We start from the raw sequence: 24,418 nt of genomic DNA, 5'->3' as shown, positions 1-24,418 counted from the left end.
ATGGCTTTGGTGAGCATCCTGCCGGTCTCTGCTACTGTTAACTACGGTATTGGTCCAAATCCTGTCTATTCTGCCTCCAAAAGTTTTCCACTTTTTTTTTTGTTTAATTTTCTCCTCCTATTTTTTTTAACATCTTTATTTTTTAACATTTTTGTAATTGCTTTACAATGGTGTGTTAGTTTCTGCTTTATAACCAAGTGAATCAGTTATACATATACATATGTCCTCATATCTCTTTCTTCTTGCGTCGCCCTCCCTCCCACCCTCCCTATCCCACCCCTCTAGGTGGTCACAAAGCACCAAGCTGATCTCCCTGTGCTATGCGGCTGCTTCCCACTAGCTATGTATTTTATGTTTGGTAGTGTATATATGTCCATGCCACTCTCTCACTTTGTCCCAGCTTACCCTTCCCCCTCGCCATGTCCTCAAGTCCATTCTCTAGTAGGTCTGTATCTTTATTCCCATCTTGCCCCTAGGTTCCCCATGACCGTTTTTGTTTTTTTTTTTAGATTCCATATATACGTGTTAGCATACAGTATTAGTTTTTCTCTTTCTGACTTACTCCACTCTGTATGACAGCCTCTAGGTCCATCCACCTCACTACAAATAACTCAATTTCGTTTCTTCTTATGGCTGAGTAATATTCCACTGTATATATGTGCGACATCTTCTTTATCCATTCATTTGTTGATGGGCACTTAGGTTGCTTCCATGTCCTGGCTATTGTAAATAGAGCTGCAATGAACATTTTGGTATGTGACTCTTTTTGAATTATGGTTTTCTCGGGTATATGCCCAGTAGTGGGATTGCTGGGTTGTATGGTAGTTCTATTTTTAGATTTTTAAGGAACCTCCATACTGTTCTCCATAGTGGCTGTATCAGTTTACTTTCCCACCAACAGTGCAAGAGTGTTCCCTTTCCTCCACACCCTCTCCAGCATTTATTGTTTGTAAATTTTTTTTTCTGCGGGCCTCTCACCGTCATGGCCTCTCCTACTGCGGAACACAGGCTCCAGAGTGCAGGCTCAGTAGCCGTGGCCCACGGGCCCAGCCGCTCCGCTGCATGTGGGATCTTCCCGGACCGGGGCACAAGCCCGCGTCCCCTGCATTGTTAGGCGGATTCCCCAAAACTGTGCCACCAGGGAAGCCGTTTGTAAATTTTTTCATGATGGCCATTCTGACCATTGTGAGATGATATATCATTGTAGTTTTGATTTGCATTTCTCTAATGATTAATGATGTTGAGCATTCTTTCATGTGTTTGTTGGCAATCTGTATATCTTCTTTCGGATAAATGACTAGGTCTTCTGCCCATTTTTCGTTGGGTTGTTTGTTTTTTTTGAGATTGAGCTGCACAAGCTGCTTGTAAATTTTGGAGATTAATCCTTTGTCAGTTGCTTCACTTGCAAATATTTTCTCCCATTCTGAGGGTTGTCTTTTCGTCTTGTTTATGGTTTCCTTTGCTGTGTAAAAGCTTTGAAGTTTCATTAGGTCCCATTTGTTTATTTTTGTTTTTATTCCCATTTCTCTAGGAGGTGGGTCAAAAAGGATCTTGCTGTGATTTATGTCATAGAGTGTTCTGCCTATGTTTTCCTCTAAGAGGTTGATAGTGTCTGGCCTTACATTTAGGTCTTTAATCCATTTTGAGTTTATTTTTGTTTACCGTGTTAGGGAGTATTCTAATTTCATTCTTTTCCATGTAGCTATCCACTTTTCCCAGCACCATTTATTGAAGAGGCTGTCTTTTCGCCACTGTATATTCTTGCTTCCTTTATCAAAGATAAAATGACCATATGTGTGTGGGTTTATCTCTGGGTTTTCTATCCTGTTCCATTGATTTATATTTCTGTTTTTGTGCCAGTACCATACTGTCTTGATTACTGTAGCTTTGTAGTAGAGTCTGAAGTCAGGGAGCCTGATTCCTCCAGCTCCATTTTTCTTTCTCAAGATTGCTTTGGCTATTCAGGCTCTTTTGTGTTTCCATACAAATTATGAAATGTTTTGTTCTAGTTCTGTGAAAAATGTCAGTGGTAGTTTGATAGGGATTGCATTGAATCTGTAGATTGCTTTGGGTAGTAGAGTCATTTTCACAATGTTGATTCTTCCAATCCAAGAACATGGTATATCTCTCCATCTATTGTATTATCTTTAATTTCTTTCATCAGTGTCTTATAATTTTCTGCATACAGCTATTTTGTCTCCTTAAGTAGGTTTATTCCTAGATATTTTACTCTTTTTGTTGCAATGGTAAATGGGAGTGTGTTCTTAATTTCACTTTCAGATTTTTCATCATTAGTGTATAGGAATGCCAGAGATTTCTGTGCATTAATTTTGTATCCTGTTACTTTGCCAAATTCATTGATTAGCTCTAGTAGTTTTCTGGTAACATCTTTAGGATTCTCTATGTATAGTATCATGTCATCTGCAAACAGTGACAGCTTTACTTCTTCTTTTCCAATTTGGATTCCTTTTCCTTCTTTTTCTTCTCTGATTGCTGTGGCTAAAACTTCCAAAACTATGTTGAATAATAGTGGTGAGAATGGGCAACCTTGTCTTGTTCCTGATCTTAGTGGAAATGGTTTCATTTTTTCACCATTGAGGATGATGCTGGCTGTGAGTTTGTCATATATAGCCTTCATTATGTTGAGGAAAGTTCCCTCTATGCCTACTTTCTGGAGGGTTTTTATCATAAATCGGTGTTGAATTTTGTCGAAAGCTTTCTCTGCATCTACTGAGATGATCATGTGGTTTTTGTCCTTCAATTTGTTAATATGGTGTATCACATTGATTCATTTGTGTATATTGAAGAATCCTTGCATTCCTGGGATAAACCCCACTTGATCATGGCGTATGATCCTTTTAATGTGCTGTTGGATTCTGTTTGCTAGTATTTTGTTGAGGATTTTTGCATCTATGTTCATCAGTGATATTGGCCTGTAGTTTTCTTTCTTTGTGATATCTTTGTCTGGTTTTGCTATCAGGGTGATGGTGGCCTTGTAGAATGAGTTTGGGAGTGTTCCTCCCTCTGCTATATTTTGGAAGAGTTTGAGAAGGGTAGGTGTTAGCTCTTCTCTAAATGTTTGATAGAATTCGCCTGTGAAGTCATCTGGTTCTGGGCTTTGGTTTGTTGGAAGATTTTTAATCACAGTTTCAATTTCAGTGCTTGTGATTGGTCTGTTCATATTTTCTATTTCTTCCTGGTTCAGTCTTGGCAGGTTGTGCATTTCTAAGAATTTGTCCATTTCTTCCAGGTTGTCCATTTTATTGGCATAGAGTTGCTTGTAGAAATCTCTCATGATCTCTTGTATTTCTGCAGTGTCAGTTGTTACTTCTTCTTTTTCATTTCTAAATCTATTGATTTGAGTCTTCTCCCATTTTTTCTTGTTGAGTCTGGCTAATGGTTTATCTATTTGTTTATCTTCTCAAAGAACCAGGTTTTAGTTTTATTGATCTTTGCTATCATTTCCTTCATTACTTTTTCATTTATTTCTGATCTGATCTTTATGATTTTTCCTTCCGCTAACTTTGGGGTTTTTTTGTTCTTCTTTCTCTAATTGCTTTAGGTGTAAGGTTAGATTGTTTATTTGAGATGTTTCTTGTTTCTTAAGGTAGGCTTGTATAGCTATAAACTTCCCTCTTAGAACTGCTTTTGCTGCATCCCATAGGTTTTGGGTCATCATGTTTTCATTATCCTTTGTTTCTAGGTATTTTTTGATTTCCTCTTTGATTTCTTCAGTGATCTCTTAGTTACTAAGTAGTGCATTGTGTAGCCTCCATGTGTTTGTATTTTTTACAGAATTTTTCCTGTAATTGATATCTACTCTCATAGCATTGTGGTCGGAAAAGATACTTGATATGATTTCAATTTTCTTAAATTTACCAAGGCTTGATTTGTGACCCAAGATATGATCTATCCTGGAGAATGTTCCATGAGCACTTGAGAAGAATGTGTATTCTGTTGTTTGGATGGAATGTCCTATAAATATCAATTAAGTCCATCTTGTTTAATATATCATTTAAAGCTTGTATTTCCTTATTTCTTTTCATTGTGGATAATCTGTCCATTGGTGAAAGTGGGATGTAAAAGTCCCCTACTATGATTGTGTTACTGTCAATTTCCCCTTTTATGGCTGTTAGTATTTGCCTTATGTGTTGAGGTGCTCATATGTTGGGTGCATAAATATTAACAATTATTATATCTTCTTCTTGGATCAATCCCTTGGTCATTCTGTAGTGTCCTTCTTTGTCTGTTGTAATAGTCTTTATTTTACAGTCTTATTTTGTCTGATATGAGACTTGCTACTCCAGCTTTCTTCTCTATCTTTTTCCACCCCCTCACTTTCAGTCTCTATGTGTCCCTAGCTCTAAAGTGGGCCTCTTGTAGACAGCATATATACAGATCTTGTTTTTGTATCCATTCAGCCAGTCTATGTGTTTTGGTGGGAGCATTTAATCCATTTACATTTAAGGTATTTATCGATACGTATGTGCCTATTACCATTTTCTTAATTGTTTTGGGTTTGTTATTGTAAGTCTTTTCCTTCTCTTGTGTTTCCTGCCTAGAGAAGTTCCTTTAGCATTTGTTGTAAAGCTGGTTTAGTGGTGCTGAATTCTCTTAGTTTTTGCTTGTTTGTAAAGGTTTTAATTTCTCCATCAAATCTGAATGAGATCCTTGCTGGGTAGAGTAATCTTTGTTGTAGGTTTTTCTCCTTCATCACTTTAAATATGTCCTACCACTCCCTTCTGGCTTTCAGAGTTTCTGCTGAAAGATCAGCTGTTAACCTGATGGGGATTCCCTTGTGTGTTATTTGTTGTTTTTCCCTTGCTGCTTTTAATATTTTTTCTTTGTATTTAATTTTTGATAGTTTGATTAATATGTGTCTTGGCGTATTTCTCCTTGGATTTATCCCGTATGGGACTCTCTGTGCTTCCTGGACTTGATTAACTATTTCCTTTCCCATATTAGGGAAGTTTTCAACTATAATCTCTTCAAATATTTTCTCAGTCCCTTTCTTTTCCTCTTCTTCTTCTGGGACCCCTATAGTTCGAATGTTGGTGTGTTTAATGCTGTCCCAGAAGTCTCTGAGACTCTCCTCAATTCTTTTCATTCTTTTTTCTTTCTTCTGCTCTGCAGTAGTTATTTCCACTATGTTATCTTCCAGGTTACTTATCCGTTCTTCTGCCTCAGTTGTTCTGCTATTGATCCCTTGTAGAGAATTTTTAATTTCATTTATTGTGTTGTTCGTCACTATTTGTTTGCTCTTTAGTTCTTCTAGGTCCTTGTTAAACGTTTCTTGTATTTTCTGTATTCTATTTCCAAGATTTTGGATCTTCTTTATTATCATTATTCTGAATTCTTTTTCAGGTAGACTGCCTATTTCCTCTTCATTTGTTAGGTCTGGTGGGCTTCTGCCTTCCTCCTTCATCTGCTGTGTGTTTCTCTGTCTTCTCATTTTGCTTAACTTACTGTGTTTGGGGTCTTCTTTTCGCAGCCTGCAGGTTTGTAGTTCCCATTGTTTTTGGTGTCTGTCCCCAGTGGCTAAGGTTGGTTCAGTGGGTTGTGTAGGTTTCCTGGTGGAGGGGACTAGTGCCTGTATTTTGGTGGATGAGGCTGGATCTTGTCTTTCTCGTGGGCAGGTCCACGTCTGGTGGTGTGTTTTGGGGTGTCTGTGGGCTTATTATGATTTTAGGCAGCCTCTCTGCTAATGGATGGGGTTGTGTTCCTGTCTTACTAGTTGTTTGGCATAGGGTGTGCAGCACTGTAGCTTGCTGGTCATTGAGTGAAGCTGGGTCTTGGCATTGAGATGGAGATCTCTGGGAGATTTTCGCTGTTTGATATTACGTGGAGCTGGGAGGTTTCCTGTGGACCAGTGTCCTGAACTTTGCTTTCCCACCTCAGAGGCACAGGCCTGACGCCTGGCTGGAGCACCAGGAGCCTTTCATCCACATGGCTTAGAATAAAAGGGAGAAAAAAAAGAAAGAAAGGAAGAAGAAGATAAAATAAAATTAAGTTATGAAAATAAAAAGTAATTATTACGAAAAGTTTTTTTAAAATAAAAAAACAGACAGACAGAACCCTAGGACAAGTGATAAAAGCAAAGCTATACAGACAAAATCACACACAGAAGCATACAGATACACAGTCACAAAAAGAGAAAAAGGGGGGAAAAATATATATATATATATATATCTTTGCCCCCAAAGTCCACCTCCTCAATTTGGTCATTTTCTATTCAGGTATTCCACAGATGCAGGGTATATCAAGTTGATTGTGGAGATTTAATCCGTTGCTCCTGAGGCTACTGGGAGAAATTTCCCTTTCTCTTCTTTGTTCACATAGCTCCCGGGGTTCAGCTTTGGGTTTGGCCCCGCCTCTGCGTGTAAGTCGCCTGAGGGCATCTGTTCCTCGCTCAGACAGGACGGGGTTAAAGGAGCCGCTGATTCGGGGGCTCTGGCTCACTCAGGCTGGGGGGAGGGAGGGGTACGGAGTGCGGGGCAAGCCTGCGGTGGCAGAGGCCGGCGTGACGTTGCACCAGGCTGAGGTGCGCCGTGCGTTCTCCCGGGGAAGTTGTCCCTGGGTCCTGGTACCCTGGCAGTGGCGGGCTGCACAGGCTCCCGGGAGGGGAGGTGTGGATAGTGACCTGTGCTTGCTCACAGGCTTTTTGGTGGTGGCAGCAGCAGCCTTAGCGTCTCAGGCCCGTCTCTGGGGTCCGCGCTGATGGCCGCTGCTCGCGCCCGTCTCTGGAGCTCCTTTAAGCAGCGCTCTGAATCCCCTCTCCTCGCGCACCAGGAAACAAAGAGGGAAGAAAAAGTCTCTTGCCTCTTCGGCAGCTCCAGACTTTTCCCCCTTCTCCCTCCCGGCTAGCCGTGGCGCACTAGCCCTTTCAGGCTGAGTTCACGCAGCCAACCCCAGTCCTCTCCCTGTGCTCCGACCGAAGCCCGAGCCTCAGCTCCCAGCCCCCGCCCGCCCCGGCGGGTGAGCAGACAAGCCTCTCGGGCTGCTGAGTGCTGGTCGGCACCGATCCTCTGTGCGGGAATCTCTCCGCTTTGCCCTCCGCACCCCGGTTGCTGCGCTCTCCTCCGTGGCTCCAAAGCTTCCCCCGTCTCCGCCTGCGAAGGGGCTTCTGGTGTGTGGAAACCTTTCCTCCTTTATGGCTCCCTCCCACTGGTCCCGTCCCTATTCTTTTGCCTCTGTTTTTTCTTTTTTCTTTTGCCCTACCCAGGTACGTGGGGGAGTTTCTTGCCTTTTGGGAGGTCTGAGGTCTTCTGCCAGCGTTCAGTAGGTGTTCTGTAGGAGTTGTTCCACATGTAGATGAATTTGTGGGGAGGAAGGTGATCTCCGCGTCTTACTCTTCCGCCATCTTGAAGCTCCTCTCCGTTTAAAAATTTTTTTTTAACTAGTTTACTTTTGTCTGCATTGGGTCTTTGCTTCTGTGCATGGGCTTTCTCTAATTGCAGCAAGCGGGGGTTACTCTTCGTTGCAGTACGTGGGCTTCTCGTTGCCGTGGCTTCTCTTGTTGTGGAGCACGGGCTCTAGGCGCTCAGGCTTTAGTAGTTGTGACATGTGGGCTCAGTAGCTGTAGCTCACAGGCTCTAAAGCACGGGCTCAGTACCTGTGGTGCACGGGCTTAGTCGCTCTGTCGCATGCGGGATCTTCCCGGACCAGGGCTTAAACCCGTGTCCCCTGCATTGGCAGGCGGATTCTTAACCACTGCGCCACCAGGGAAGCCCTTATAACTGCTGTCTTTCTCTAAGTTTTTATCCTTCCAATTTCCTTTAAACAGTTGCCAGTTACTTTTCTAAAACTCGGATATGATCATATTACTCTCCTTACCCCAAAATCTCAATGTCCCCCACACCTATGCTCATAGAATGAAGTGCAAACTCTTTAGCCTAGTATAAAAGTTCTGCCCATCCTGTGTGCTCAGATATTAGAGCTCTCCATTTCCTATGTCTTGTCCTTTCATTTTTCGTGTTAGTGCATGTGATGTTCCTTCAGCCTCTTCTATCTCTTAAAACCATACTCACATGTCCTACCCTTCATGAAACTGTCCTCAAGTTGCCTGGTTGAAATTGTTCTTTTTTCCAATATTTTCATAGTCTTTTGTTAATCTCTGCATTTGATTCCTACATTATTTCTATGATATGTTACAGTATTCTCACCTTATGTGGCCAAGGACAAATGTACATTAGCAAAGAGCAGAACCAATTGGAAAGTGACACATATTCACATCTCCATATTGTACAGGAAAACAAAAGTAACATTCTTGTGAGTCTTGTCAATTTAAAGCTTTATCAAATCAGATTCTTCATGCAATCTTCCTGAGTCAGAAGGAAACAGCTCTCCCACAGTTGGTACAGGGGAAGGGAAACCTCTTCTCGTTCTTTTCTGAGAATCCTTTTGCTAATTGTAAAGACTTCATTTTTAAGACCAGCCTCTGGAATTTCATTAATTAGTCTTAACATTTAAAAGTAAGCTTATAAGTATAGGATGGAAAGGGAGAAAAAGAAGAATAACTTTACAGTGAATAAACCTGACAGACACTACCTCAACCAGGTGATCAAGGAAAATGTCAACAGTGATGAGTCATGTTGATGGTGTATCCCTTGATGTGGTGTGATGGGAATGGCACTGTACCTCTGTGGTCCTCCTCCCAAAACATTACCCCAGTCTAATTATGAGAAAAACATCAGACAAGCTCCACTTGAGAGACTTTCTTCAAAATATCTGAACAATAATCCTCAAAACTATCAAGGTCATCAAAAACAGGGGAAGTCTGAGAAACTCACAACCAAGAGGAAACTAAGGAGATAACTAAATATAATGTGGTAAACTGGCTGGGATCCTGAGACACAGAAAGGACATTAGGAAAGAAAATGAGGCTATCTTAATAAAAAATGAACTTGAGTTAATAATCATGTATCAATATCAGTTCATTTATTGTGACAAATGTACCATACAAATGTAAGATGTTAATAATAGGGGAAACTGGCTGTGAGGTATATGGGAACTCTCTTTACTATCTTTGTGATAATTCTGTGAATCTAAAACTGTTATAGTATTTTAAAATCCTTTTAAAAATTCAGCCTTGCCGAATTCAATTTAACTGGCAGAAACATGATTTTGTTTGAAAACAGTGAAACAAGGAGTATATACCATTGTGTTCCACAGAAAAAAAACAGCATTCAGAATCCTGCTGAAATAACACAATGGGGTGAAAACTTATTTCTCTTTATGAACATGTACAAGGATGCTTTTGTTTAGGCAATGAGTATTTTACAGTGGAAACACTGTGCACATGGAAAAAATCAAAGGGGAATATGCTGCAAAATTAAACTTTTTAACTTAAAAGGGGCATAAAATGTGCCTCTTGTTTTTAATGGGGATAATTATTTTCATTCTTTAATAATTATTCCTCTCTTTGTAGGCAGCTCTTTCCTGCTACTTTAATAGAACTTAGTGGCACAGAGAGAATTGGGAGCACGGGCAAGGGAGGTGTTGGGAAGAAAGGTCTTTGCTCTGTCTGGCAGGTACTGCTCAGAACATTGGGGAAGTTGAAAATGAAGCCATTCATTCAGAAATATTTGTTTGCCTACTATAAACCAGGAAGTGTGAGGGTTTCTAAAATGCGTCATTTACAGATGTTGCCCTCAAGCACCTTATCATTGTTCAGGGTTGTAATATACACATGCACACACGATTTATATAAGGAGATAAAATTATATATATCCTTATATAAATCAAGTATGTATAAGAAATGTAAATATGTAATATATATATGTGTATGTATATATATATATATATATGTCCTGTATAACTCACTGTCTTTCCTTGCCTCCCATATGCAACTACTCTAATGTGTTAATATGTATCTTGTATGTATGTGTTCCTGCAAAATGTATAATGTTGTTTTGTGGGCATATATCTTTAATTTATATGATTAGGTAATCCCACTTTCTTACTTTTTTACAGTGAGCACTATGTTTTTAATACCCATCCTTGTTGTTCTGTGAATACATAATCTTTTACCTGTAATACTCCAAGAAAGAAGGAAAGATCTCCTCTGCCAGTCCCATTGTGGTGTCTGACACTCTCCTCCCGCCAACCCCCTCCTCAAGGAGCCTTCATTTGGTTGGTGCATTCCCTCGGGTCTAGGGTATAAGTATTCACTTACATAGACCTGATTGTCTAGGAAAGTTTCCAAAGAAGGATTCTGGCTCATTTCATTAAGAAGACTGCTTTGTGACCACATAAAGGGGTGGGATAGGGAGGGTGGGAGGGAGATGCTAGAGGGAGGGGATATAGGGATATATGTATACGTATAGCTGATTCACTTTGTTATACAGTAGAAACTAACACAACAATGTAAAGCAATTATACTCCAATAAACATGTTAAAAAAAAAAAAGAAGACTATGCTGGCAGCTTATTCAAAGCCGTAATGAGTGAAACTACAAATCCTCTCTGCCTCCTGAGGATATATCATTTCTGATTCTTTTTTTAACCTTGACCCCAGAAAACTATGTTAACCCTAGAAAACTATGTTAACTCTCTAAAATCTCCATAGTATTTCTGAGTATTAATTGTGTTTCAGGATGTGTACCTGTGGGAGAATGGAAGGTGAGGGTCTGGGAGACAGGGACTAAGATCTTGTCCTGGCTGTGTCTGATTGGCTGAGACATCTTGAGCAAGTTCTTACATCCTTCTGTGGTTAGAATAGGTGCTGAAGTCACTCTTCCTGGGTTTGAATCCCAGTTCTGCAACTTTCTAGCTGTGTAAACTTGGGCAGATTACTCACCTAGGAAATGAGGTAATTAAACCACAGATGATTACTAGGAGGGATTCCAATTCAACTACTATTTCATCCATAGATGCTTTCTTGGCTCTGTGGCTTTTGGCATCATTCTTCTGTCCGTCTCTTCCCCAATAGCCTCTTCTCCCTTCAAGGTTCTCTCCAGACAGCATGTTCTCTAAAGCTTTTCCTCAGATTTCAGATTTAAATAAAGACTAGAAGAGCAGTAGAAAGGGAATAAATAAAAGTAAAATAAAAATTTTTATTTTTTAATTAATTGATCTAATAGGTAACTTCAAACTGATAATAGTAAAAATGCATTAGGTGATTATAGCATATGGATGAGTGAAATGAATGACATAAATTTATAAGGGATGAGAGGGATTAATTGGGAATATTATAGGTCACCTGCCTTTCATCTGAAGTGTTATTTGAAAGTGGACTTAAATTTGTTATAAATGTATATTATAAATTGATATGCTAAGAGGAGAGAAAATGGAATTATATAAAATGCTAAGTTAAAACCAGAGAAGGAAGAAAAAGAGGGAAAAAATAAACAAAGAACAAGTACAATGAATATAAAACAGCTACAAACATGGTAGATATTAAACCAAATATACTGATAATCACATTAAATATGAATTGTCTAAATATACCAATTAAAATACAGAGACTGTTAGAGTAGATAAAGAAGAAGATCCAACTCTCTCTCTCTCTCTCTCTCTCTCTCTCTCTCTCTCTCTATATATATATATATATATATATATATATATATATATATATATATTTACAAGAAATCCATTTTAAATATAAAGACACAGATAGGTTAAAAGTAAAGGGATGGAGAAAGATATTCTATAGTAACACTAATCAAGAGAAAGCTGAAATAGCTATAGTAATTTCAGACAAATTAGACTGCAGAACAAGGGAAATCATCAGGGATAAAGAGGGTCATTACATAATGATAAAGGAGTCAATTCTCCAAGAAAACATAGCAATCCTTAATGTGTGTGTACCTAACAACAGAACATCAAAACATACGAGGCAAAAACTAATAGAACAGCAAGGAGAAATAGACAAATCTATTATTATGGATTTGGAGACTTGAATACCCCTTCAGTAATTAATAGATCCAGCAGGCAAAAACTGAGTAATAACACAGTTGAACTGACACAGCACCATTAATCAACTAGACTTAATTGACATTTATAAAATACTTTATCCAACAATAGCAGAATACACAGATACCATGCCATGTTGATCACTATAGCTTTATAGTAAATCTTGAAGTTGGGTAATTGCAGTCCTTCAACTTTGTTATTCTTCTTCAGTATTGTGTTGGCTATTTAGTTTTGCCTTTTATTTGTTTGTTTTGCCTTTCCATATAATCTTTAGTTTGTTTGACACCCACAAAATGGCTGCTCAGATTTTAGTTTGGATCATATTGCATCTATAAATCAAGTTGGGCAGAACTGACAACTTAACAATACTGAGTCTTCTAATCCATGAACACAGAATATCTCTTCATTTATTTAGAACTTTTTAAACTTTTTTCATTAGAGTTTTTTATTTCTACGCATATAGATCTTATATATATTTAGATAGATTTATACCTAAGTATTTCAAGGTTTTTTTTTATATCTTTATTGGAGTATAATTGCTTTACAATGGTGTGTTATTTTCTGCTTTACAACAAAGTGAATCCATTATACATATACATATGTTCCCATATGTCTTCCCTCTTTATTTCAAGGTTTTTGATGCTAATGTAAATGGTACTGTATTAATAATTTCAAGTTCCAGTGTTCATTGTTGGTATGAAGGAAAGCAATTGATTTTGTACATTTACCTTGTATCTTGTGATCTTGCTGTAGTCATTTACCCATTTCAAGTGGGTTTTTTATTTTGTCAGTTGTTTGGGATTTTGTACATAGACAATCATGTAACCCTCAAACAAAGACAGTTTTATTTCTTCCTTTCCAACCTGTATACCTTTTATTTTTTTAAATATTTAGCCCTATTTTCCCCGTAAGTGAGAATAGCTAACATTTACTGAGTGATTACTATGTCCAGACACTGTCCCAAGCATTTTATATTTATTTACTCATGAAATACTCATTATTTGCTCACAAGAACTCTATAGAGTAGGGTACCACTATTATCCCAATGTTACAGATGAGGAGACTGAGGATAGAGAAGTTAAGAAAATTGCCTAAAACATTGAAATATCCCAAGAATGTCGACACGTTGGTATTAAAATTTTCTCTCTTGAATCTGGGAGAAGCACAGAAATCCACTGCAAACCATGGTTTCCAGTTCTTGTTCCAGGAAATATAATCATGAAATCTGTCTAACCACCGATAATCATATTAAATATGAATTGTCTAAATATACCAATTAAAATACAGAGACAGAGTAGATAAAGAAGATCCAACTATATATATATTTACAAGAAATCCATTTTAAATATAGTGGATTTATATCCATCTTTCCCTGGAGTTCTATTCAATAGTTCCAACTGAGTACTAGAAATAGTCTCCTGTGTGTCCCACAGGCATCTCCAATTCAACATATTCAAAATCATACTCAAAATTTTCTCCTCCAGTTTTGCTTTTCCTCTTGTGTTTCTTTTTTCTTGTTATCTCGTCTTTCTTTTAACCTTTTGACCCCCCTTCACTCATTCTGTTAGGTTAGAGATGAGATGATGGATCAAGCAAGGTGCTAAAGTAGTTTCAAGCTTTCTTCTGTATCAGAATCAGCTGAGGGCCTTGTTAAAATGCAGACCCCCAGGTATCACCCATATATTCTCATTCTGTAGATGTGGGTTGTGTATTTTTTTTTAATTGAACAAATTTGACATGTAGCATCATGTAAGTTGGGTTGAGTATTTTTAACAAGCATCCCAGTTGATGCCAATTCAGGTGATCCTAGGACCACAGGTTGAAAAGCACTCCAGGGCTCAGATGAAGGCATCAGCCTTGGATGGAGAAAAGAGAAAATGCTGCAGGATATGTGTGGGCTAGGGGCTGCTGGAGTTTTATCTGGTGTCCTCCTTTCTTTATGAGGTAGGAGCTAATATCTCTATGAACAAGGAGCTGTTTATAGCATCAGGGTGCTAGGAGAAAGCAGTCAGGCTGGGAATAGAAGTCATAGGAATGGGAGAAGATCGTTGCAGGGTTAAAGGAAGAGAGTCTGAAGCAACACTGATCTTGGAAATGAAAACTGTAAAGAAGATACTATTTTTTGGTGAAGGGTGGGGAACACAACTGCCATTAGTTGTCTACAGAGCTTAAAAGAGGGGAAGAACCCAGAAAGAAATGGAAAGAAAACAGATTCCCCAAATTATGATTGTGAGGGTCCTAAACATCACCACCTGTCTCTGCTAGAGAGGCAGCATGGTGTGAAATACACAAGTCCGAGAGGTAGCCAGAATTCCTAGCCTCTACCGTGCAGTTAATCTCTCTATGCCTAGTCTCCTCATTTGTAAAATGGAGACAGCATTAGTTCCACTTCATGGACTCATAATATAAGTTCCAAATGAATAAACACATGTAATATATTAGGCTCATAGCAAAGACTCAAATGGATGTTAGCTTATTCACATTCCACAGGCAATATCCTGCTTGAATTTTACACACATAAGTCAATTAATCTTACTTCAAACAGGAGTACTTTTGACCCCCTTCTACAGATGAAGAAACTGAATATAAAAGGAAAACAAGTTATTTGTCTAAGTCCAAACAAGCGGTATGTGAGCAAATAGGAACTGGAGACCAGGTCTCCAAACTCCAGCTGCATTTTGAGTGTCTACTTGTTGCCAGGTATTGAGGAAGGTGCTTTTAACATGTCAACACTTGCCATGTATTTCCCTATTATCAGTTGAGGATATTAAGGATAGAATTAAAGGCCAAATTATAAACAGGTGGTGGAACCACAGCTGGAGAGAAGCCAGCTGGCTCGAGAGCTCGGAACTCCTACAGGGACTTCTACCCCTCTTGATGGAATCTACATTACCCCACACCATCCTGGTCACCTCTGAGAGTTACATGATGGTGCTTACTAACACCTGTAAGGGAATCAGAGATAAATGAATCTCAGTTCCATCTGAGAAAAGCTCATAGCTTTGTGGAGAGTATAAAACAAGTATATACAAAGCTATAATACAAGGTAAAATGTGCATGGGGATTCAGAGGGAGGGATTCCCTCCAGCTGGATGTGCCATTTGGAGGTGAACTTAGAAGGAGGGAAGGATTGGGGCATGTGGATGAGGGGATGGGGTTGGAGGATGAACTGAGTGGAGAAGCAGACACAGGAACACCCAAGAATATCCAGTTATTAAGCCAGTGTGTGTAGACTTGTGGAAGGTAAGATTTGAAAGGGAATCTGGGATCTGTTTGCAGGGAGCTGGAAATCTGAAGATAAATAGTTTGAACTTTAATTCTGTAGGCAACAGGGAGCCACAAGAGATGTGTTGTTTTTGGCTTTTTTGCAAATGCCTCTTAAAATTAATGATTTTACTTGGAGGTAACTGAAGACTGACATGCAATTGTAAGCAATAATACAGAGAGAGCCTGAGTAACTTAGTCTCCCTCGATGGTAATATCTTGCAAAACTGTAGTCAATATCAGAACCAGGATGTTAACATTGATAAAATCCACTGCTCTTATTCAGATTTCCCCTGTTTTACTTGTACTCATCTCTGTATGCATTTAATGGTATGGAATTTTATCAAATATATAGGTTTGCATATCTACAACCACAGTCAAAATACAGGACAGTTCCATCACCATGAGAATCTCTCCTGTTGCCCTTTTACAAGAATACCCACCTTCCTTCCATGCCTCTTCCCTCATCTCTAAGCCCTATTACTAGCACCATTTCTATAATTTTATTTCAAGAATGTTTCATAAATGGAATCATAGAGTATACAACCTTTGGTGACTGGCTTTTTTTCCCCTCACCATAATTCTCCTGGGATTTATTCAAATTGTAGCCTGTATCAATAATTCTCTTTCTCTCTCCCTCTCTCTTTTTTTTTTTTTTTTTTTTGGAGTAGTATTCCATGATATGGATGTACCATAGTTTAACCATTCACCTGCTAAAGGATGGCTGGGTTGTTTTCAGTATTTTACTACTATGATTTAACCTGCTGTAAATATTTGTGTACAAAATTCACACATAAAGTTGTGTGCATTTTGTGTGAACATAAGTTTTCATTTCTCTGGGATAAATACCCAAGAGCTCTGGGTATGTATGTTTAGTAGTAGTAGGTATGTACTCTGGGTTGTATGTTTAGTTGCATCATTAATTTTATAACAAATGAATATATATATATATATATATATATATATATATAACTAATGTATATATATCATATATATTCTTTTTCAGATTCTTTTCTATTATAGGTTATTACAAGATATTCAACATAGTTCCCTGTGCTATACAGTAGGTCCTTGTTTATCTACTTTATATGTAGTAGTGTGTACCTGTTAATTCCAAATTCCCAATTTATCCCTCCCTCCCCTTCCCCCTTTGGAAAACATAAGTTTGTTTTCTATGTCTGTGAGTCTATTTCTGTTTTGTAAATAAATACACCTGTATCAATTTTTTAAAGATTCCACATATAAGCGATATCATATGATATTTGTCTTTCTCTGTCTGACTTACTTCACTTAGTATGATAGTCTCCAGGTCCATCCAGGTTGCTGCAAATGGCATTATTTCATTCCTTTTTTTTTTTTTTTTTTTTGCAGTACGTGGGCCTCTCACTGTTGTGGCCTCTCCCGTTGTGGAGCACAGGCTCCGGACACGCAGGCTCAGCGGCCATGGCTCACGGGCCCAGCTGCTCCGCGGCATGTGGGATCTTCCCAGACTGGGGCACGAACCCGTGTCCCCTGCATCAGTAGGCGGACTCTCAACCACTGCGCCACCAGGGAAGCCCTAAGGTGATTCTTGATATATGAGGGCTTACTGTACCACAGGTCCTTGTACCATATGAACTTAAGTATGCAATTTTATTATTTGTTTCCTGGTTTTCCTCTGTTTCTCTTTTATCACCTTCCTGTGGGTTACTGGAATGTTTTTTTTTTTTTTTGGCGGTACGCGGGCCTCTCACTGTTGTGGCCTCTCCCGTTGCGGAGCACAGGCTCCGGACGCGCAGGCTCAGCGGCCATGGCTCACGGGCCCAGCCGCTCCGCGGCATGTGGGATCCCCCCCCGACCGGGGCACGAACCCGTGTCCCCTGCATCGGCAGGCGGACTCTCGACCACTGCGCCACCAGGGAAGCCCTGGAATGTTTTATAGGATTCTATTTTGATTTATTTTTAGTGTGTTTGAGTATATCTCTTTGTATAGAAAGTTATTGCTTTGGGTATTACAATATGCATATATGACATCATAATCTATTACCATTTGAGTGAAGTATGAAAACCTTACTTCTATTCAGGTCCCTTTACCTTCCTCAGTTTTTAATATCATTGCCTTGAGTATCAGGTGTTATAATTTTTGTTTTGATCATCATGATTGTAAAAACTTATGAAAAGAAGGATTGTCTATCATATTTACCCCTACTTTTTCTTTTACCTATCTTGATACTCTACTTTCCTTTATGAAGTTCCAAATTATCTTTTCCTTTCTGTTTATAAAACTTCCTTTAGCCACTCTTTAAGGGTAGGTTTGTTAACAACAAATTCTCTTAGTTTTTCTTCATCTGAACATGTCTTTTTTCATGAAGGACCATTTTGTTGGATATAGAATTTGCAGTTGACAGCTCTTTTCTTTCAGCACTTGAAAAATGTCATGCCATTTCCTTTGGCATCTGTGGTTTCAGATGAGATATCTGCCATCATCTGAAATAATGTTCCTCTGACAGGTAATATATTGTTTATTTCTAGCTGCTTTTAAGAATTTTTCTTTGTGTTCAGTTTTCAGAATTCAATTATGTGTCTTGGCATGGATTTTCTTGGAATTATCCTGGTGGGGTTTGCTCAGCTTCTTGGAACTGTAAGTTTGTGTCTTTCACCAAATTTGGGAGATTTTCAGCTGTAATTTCTTCCCATACTCATTTAAACTTCTTTTCCTCTCCTTATGGGACTCTGATGATACAAATGTTGGGATTTTGGTTACTGTACCACAGGTCCTTGAGACTCTGTTCATTTTTTTCCCCAGTCTATTTTCTCTCTATTGTTTATATTGAGTAGATTTTATTTTTTTATCCTCCCTCAAGTTCACTGATTCATCCAATGTTATCTCCATTATACTATCAAGACCATTCAGAAAGTTTAAAAAATTTCTATTATTGTATTTTTCAGTTCCATAATTTCTGTTTAGATCCTTTTTATACATTTTATTTCTTTGCTGAACATTTTTTAAAATTTTATTTTATATTGGAGTATAGTTGATTAACAATGTTGTGATAGTTTCAGGTTTACAGCAAAGTGACTCAATTATACATATATATGTATCTATTCTTTTTCAAATTCTTTTCCCATTTAGGTTATTACAGAGTACTGAGCAGAGTTCCCTATGCTACACAGTAGGTCCTTATTGGTTGTCTATTTTATTTTTTATTTTTAAAAATATTTATTTATTTTAGGCTGTGTTGGGTCTCCGTTGCTGCATGCGGGCTTTCTCTAGTTGCAGAGAGCGGGGTCTACTCTTTGTTGCAGTATGTGGACTTCTCATTGCAGTGGCTTCTCTTGTTGTGGAGTGCAGGCACTAGGTGCACGGGCTTCAGTAGTTGTGGCATGCAGGCTCAGTAGTTGTAGCTCATGGGATCTAGAGTGCAGGTTCAGTAGTTGTGGCACACAGGCTTAGTTGTTCCATGGAAGTGGGATCTTCCCAGACCAGGGATCGAACCCATGTCCCCTGCATTGGCAGGCAGATTCGTAACCACTGTGCCACCAGGGCAGTCCTTGTTTGTCTATTTTAAATATAGCAGTGTGTACATGTCAATCCCAAACTCCCAGTCTATCCCTCCCCACCCCACCCTTCCCCTCGGTAACTATAAGTTCATTCTCTAAGTCTGTGAGTCTGTTTCTGTTTTGTAAATAAGTTCATTTAGTATCATTTTTTTAATATTCCACATATAAGTGATATCATATGATATTTGTCTTTCTCTGTCTGACTTACTTCACTTAGTATGATAATCTCCAGGTCCATCCACATTGCTGCAAATGACATTCTTTCTTTCTTTTTAATGGCTGAGTAATAGTCCATTGTATATATGTAGCATATCTTCCTTATCCATTCATCTGTTGATGGACATTTAGATTACTTCCATGTCTTGGCTACTGTAAACAGTGCTGCAATAAACATTGGAGTGCACGTATCCTTTCAAACTATGTTTTTCTCCAGATATAAGCCCAGTAGTGGGATTGCTGGATCATATGCTAGCTCTATTTTTAGTTTCTTAAGGAACCTCCATACTGTTCTCCATAGTGGCTGTACCAATTTACATTCCCACCAACAGTGTAGGAGGGTTCCCTTTTCTCCACACGCTCTCCAGCATTTACTGTTTGTAGACTTTTTGATGATGGCCAATCTAACTGATGTGAGGTGATATCTCATTGTAGTTTTGATTTGCATTTCTCTAATTAATTAACGATGTTGAGCATATTTTCATGTGCCTCTTGGCCATCTGTAAGTCTTCTTTGGAGAAACGTCTATTTAGGTCTTTGCTAATGTTTTTATTTTTTATTTGTTTCAAGAAAATTTGTAAGTGCCTGTTGAAGTATTCTTATTATGGCTGCTTTAAAGTCTTTGTCAGATAATTCCCACATCTGTTTCATCTCAGTGTTAGTTTCAATTAATTGTCTTTTCTCCCTGATATATCTCCAAACTGTGGATCCTAACTAGCCAATATTTGCTCCAGAACTCTGGTCTGGCCCATTCCTTTTATTTTTTTTTAAATTAATTTTTATTTGAGTATAGTTGCTTTACAATGTAGTTTTAGTTTCTGCTGTATGGCAAAGTGCATCACTTATACATGTAGCAAGGGGGAAGGGGGGGTGGGATGTACTGGAAGATTGAGATTGACATATATACACTACTATATATAAAATAGATAACTAATGAGAACCTACTGTAAAGGACAGGGAACTCTACTCAATGGCCCATTCCTTTGACACTTCTGGCCCACCACAGTGCTGGTTCCCTGGGCTAGGGCTCTTAAGGTGAGATATTTTATACTGGCTTTTGAGGTGCAAGACTTGGTTTGGATGTAGAAGTTATGGTTTCAAATTTTCATTATTCCTTGTGAATTCTATTTATAATCTCTTAATTTCATCTCTCTGGCATTTGAAGGCTTTAGCTTTGGGATATATTTCCACAACCCCTAGCTTTTTTTTTTTTTTTTTGCAGTACGCGGGCCTCTCACTGTTGTGGCCTCTCCCGTTGTGGAGCACAGGCTCCGGACGCGCAGGCTCAGCGGCCATGGCTCATGGGCCCAGCCGCTCCGCGGCATGTGGGATCCTCCTGGACCGGGGCATGAGCCCGCGTCCCCTGCATCGGCAGGCGGACTCCCAACCACTGCGCCACCAGGGAAGCCCCCCCACCCCGCCCCGCAGCTTTTTCCTTCTTCTTCTTCCTCCTTCTCTTCTCCTCCTCCTCCTCCACCTTCTGCTTCTCATCTTCTTTTTGGGTGTTTCTTTATTTTAAATGTCTTGCCTCCAGAGGCACCTTCATTCATCGTCCATATCAGTGTTTTCAGGAGCCTCTTTCCTTTTGTTTTTTTATGTTTAAAACATGTATTTTTAGTTTTCTTTTTTTACTGTAAAAAAACAACTGTGCATTATAAAAATTGGAAAAATCTAAAAAGTGGTGGAGAAAAAGACACCCACACCCCCCAAGGAACAGTTGTTTTCAAACAGAAGAGGAGGCTGAGGGAGAGAAGAGTAAGCTTGGTCAGGAGGCGGGGCATGATGTGGCCTCTGAGGTTCAGTTTCCTCATCACCAAAACGAAGGGCTTGGCTAGATGGTCCTCAGGCCACTTCCAATGTTATGAATGACTTAGTGATGGGACATGACTGTCTTCAAATGGCTGAAAGGATATAAAGTTATCCAAGGGAGCAGATTGATCAATGCAGTTCCAGACTCCAGAAGATGAAACTAGAATCAGTGAGTGGAGTGACAGGTAAACTAAGAAAACTTCACTAAGAATTAGAACTACCCCCCAATATAGAGGACAACTTGTCAAGCACCAAGTAGCCTGCTCTGGGATAAACCGATGCCTGTCAGTTTCAGTTTCCAGAGCCTCTTTTCTAGTCTTTCTCATTTCTAAAGACTTTGTAGTTGCCCTAATTTCAACAGAGTTTTAGGAGGAATGTGCAAAGATTTCATCAATGCTTAGAATTCTCACCCTACTTCCTTCCTGACCCAAGTTCTTCTATCAACTTATTTACCCCCAAACCTGCTATGTTTTCCAGACTGAAATCTGCTCTTCTTTGGATTGAATAAAAAGATCATTGGCACTTCCAAAAAGCCGCTCTTAAAATACTCAAAGACTACAGGATTATGTGTATACAGACTTCTGTATTACTATGTGAAGGTCAATAGCTGTCATTTATGTTACCTATTGCATTCTATATGCCTTCTAAATAGTCTTCAGGCAGTAGCTCCTTGAATCCTCCCCACAATTCTTTCTCACAGGTATCAGTTCCCCTTCTACAGAAAAGTAATTTCTCCAGGATCCCACAGCTCAAAGGTATATTAAGATGTACTCAAAAGAAGGAAAAGGGAAAAAACCCACAAACATTCTAAACCTAGTTTTCTGCCTCTAAAACGTGTGCTCTTGATCTCTACCTAACACGCATGAGCTTTTGGGTAAGAAAGAAAAGCTATAAAAATGTTCTCACTAGTGAGTAAAATATAGTATATCAGCTTAATGACACGGAATGATAATACCAGAAAAAGAACAAGACTTGGAGTGAGGAGAACTAGGTTTGGGTCTAGGTTCATCATTTATGAGCCCTGTAGCCTTGAACAAGTAATTTTACCTGCTGCATTAGTTTTCTTTTGCTATGTAACAAACTACCACAAATTTTGTGGCTTAAAACGACTCCCAACCGCAGAACCCACAATTCTGTAAGTCGGAAGTCTGGATGGGCTCAACTGGATTCTCTGCTTAATTAAGGCTAAAATCAAAGTGTTGGCGGTCTGATCTTATGCGCAGTTTGTAGAGAAGAATCTGCTTTCAAGTTCATTTAGGTTGTTGGAAAAATCCGGTTGCTATCGCTGCGGTCCATGTTTTCTTATTGGCTGTCAGCCAGGGGTCGCTCTCTGCTCCTAGAAGGCTGCCTACATTCCAGTCTCGATTCTCTTACGAGGTTTTTGTGATGATGACTAAATAAGACGTATTGTACACATAGTGATGATGGATGTGATAGCTGCTTAATGTCGCTGGGTGTACAGGATACCCCTCAACCCTTAAACACAGCACATGTCTATACAACAGGAAATCCTACCGGGGGCAGGTTCCGAAGTCTCTTGTAACAGAAGAGACTTCTGTTGGTCTTCCCCTACAAAGACAGAAACTGGGTTTTGCGCTGGACAAATGTTTACTAAGTGAAGTGGATGAGATGCGGTGAAGTGTCTGGCACCAGTAGTGGGAAGAATTCTAACTGGCCATTCCTCAGTGAAAAGAAGGTGGCGAGGCTTGGGAAAGGCTAACCCCGCAGGGGGCAAAAGCACAGAAATGGTGAGGAATGCAGTAGGTGAGAAATGCCTGCATCGCCAGCGCTGTAAGCAGAGCCCCCTCAATGGGCGGGCGCCTGTGAACGCAGGACCGCCTCCCACCCCCGCCCCCGCCCGGGCTGTGGGTACCCGTGTGGGGGACGCCGGGGGAACTGCGTGGGGGGCGCGTCTGGGCTCGGTCAGCCCCTCATAGCCCAATCCCCCCTCCGTGAGCCATGCAAGTGGAGTCTCCCAGCCTGCGCCCCCTGGCTCTGGCTAACCAGCCTCAGTCCCCCCGTTGGAGCATTTCGCCCCGAGCCTCCGAGCGCGCTGGTTGCCAGCTGCAGCTCGGAACTTGGTTACGCAATTACTTGCCGCCGCTGCGTCCGCGGCCGAAGCCCACCCCGGCAAGGAGTGAATTTGCCGCGAGGTTCCCGCCTCGGAAAGAGGTAAAAGCTATCTTCCGCCTTTTTTTTCGGGCACATGAACGCGCGGCATAGCGGGCGAACCAGCCTGGGTTATCGTGGGGTGGAAACCGGTGGGTGCGTTGTCAGGGAAGAGGGTACCTGGGGACAGTTGCTGCAGGTAAGGGGTCTCTGTTAGCGTCACGAATCCTGGACTCTGTGGGCTCCCTGGGCGCCCCTCGCTGCCCCCGTGACCACACCCTGGATCGCGATGTCTGCAGCAACCTAACCTTGCCCGCAGTGATCGATCCATGTCAGAGACGCGCACAATTTTTCATACCGAAGGAGAGAAGACAACAAGGGCTTATTTGGGGAGAAAATGTTTGGTAACATCGCTCAGACGTGCGTGTTTTAAGGGTTGGCAAGCTGTCCGTTATTGCGGCATTCTGTAGAGTGGAGTATCTGGCGTGAAAAATAAAAATGGGTGCGTAGCCACCGCGAAAGTAACAGTAAGGTATTACTGGAATAGGTGCGGGGCGAGCCTGCCCTCCTCCCCGCCCGCATTGCCTTCCGTAGGTGCGTGGGGTGGGTGGCGGGCTCGCCGCAGAGGAGGGAGGAGGGAAGTGAGAGGAAGGTGGGGTTAGGGAGCGAGATGAGGCAGACACCCCTCCCACCTCCCCCGCCCCCAGTCCCCAGGGAGCGGCGGGCCAGGCAGGCGCTGCGACAAGACACCATTCCGGGTTAGACTCCCATCGCTCACTCTTCCTCTCTTTCTCTCTTCCTGCCTAGGCTTCCCTCACTGCTGGCCAAGTGTCAGAGAAGGTGTGCACGCATCTCCCCGCCAATACCCAACCATGGGCAACTCCTGCTTTGGCCTCAAGGAACGGCTGATGAAGCGGCTGCGGCCTCTGCCTACCGTGATCGTCATCCGTACCTGCCTGCCCCAGAGGAGGAGCAGAGATTTCCGCGTGGTGGTGCTCGGCTCGGCCGGCGTGGGCAAGAGCGCGCTGGTGCAGAGGTGGGTGCGCGGCAACTTCCGTGAGGCGTACCTGCCGACCATCGAAGATACCTACCGCCAGGCGCTGGGCTGCAGCCACAAGGCGGGCGCGCTGCACATCACCGACACCACCGGCGGCCGCCGCTACCGGGGTCTGCAGCGCCTCGCCATTGCCAGGGGTCACGCCTTCATCCTGGTCTACTCCGTCACCAAGAAGCAAACCCTGGAGGAGCTGAAGCCCCTCTATGAGCTGATCCGTCAACTCAAAGGCAACAACCCGCAGAAGTGCCCCGTCATCCTGGTGGGCAACAAGTGCGATGAGAGCCACCGGGAGGTAAGCGAGAAGGAAGGGGCTGCCTACGCGTCGGAGTGGAATTGCGCCTTCTTGGAGACCTCCGCCAAGATGAATATCAATGTGCAGGAGCTGTTCCAGATGCTGATAAACTTCGAGAAGAAGCCCGCCGCCGCTGCCACCGCCGCGCAGCCTCCCCAGAAGAAATCCCAGATCCCCAAGACCGCCGAGAAGCTGCTGGGCAAGTGCATCATCATGTGA

The 24,418-nt window shown here is 41.0% G+C and overlaps 1 protein-coding gene across 1 annotated transcript; it reads left to right on the top strand.

Moving 5' to 3' along the window:
* On the top strand, positions 1-24,418 carry DIRAS3 (DIRAS family GTPase 3; the record flags this gene model as incomplete). Its single annotated transcript, XM_079726587.1, has 2 exons — positions 1-46; positions 23,658-24,418. The coding sequence occupies 2 exons, from the start codon at positions 1-3 to the stop codon at positions 24,416-24,418; spliced, it is 807 nt and encodes a 268-aa protein (XP_079582713.1).

Source organism: Hyperoodon ampullatus, assembly GCF_949752795.1.
Source record: "Hyperoodon ampullatus genome assembly, chromosome: 2".
In the NCBI taxonomy this organism is placed as follows: Eukaryota; Metazoa; Chordata; class Mammalia; order Artiodactyla; family Ziphiidae; genus Hyperoodon; species Hyperoodon ampullatus.
Note: the sequence above shows the minus strand (reverse complement) of the source record. Positions and strands in the feature narration are given on the sequence as shown.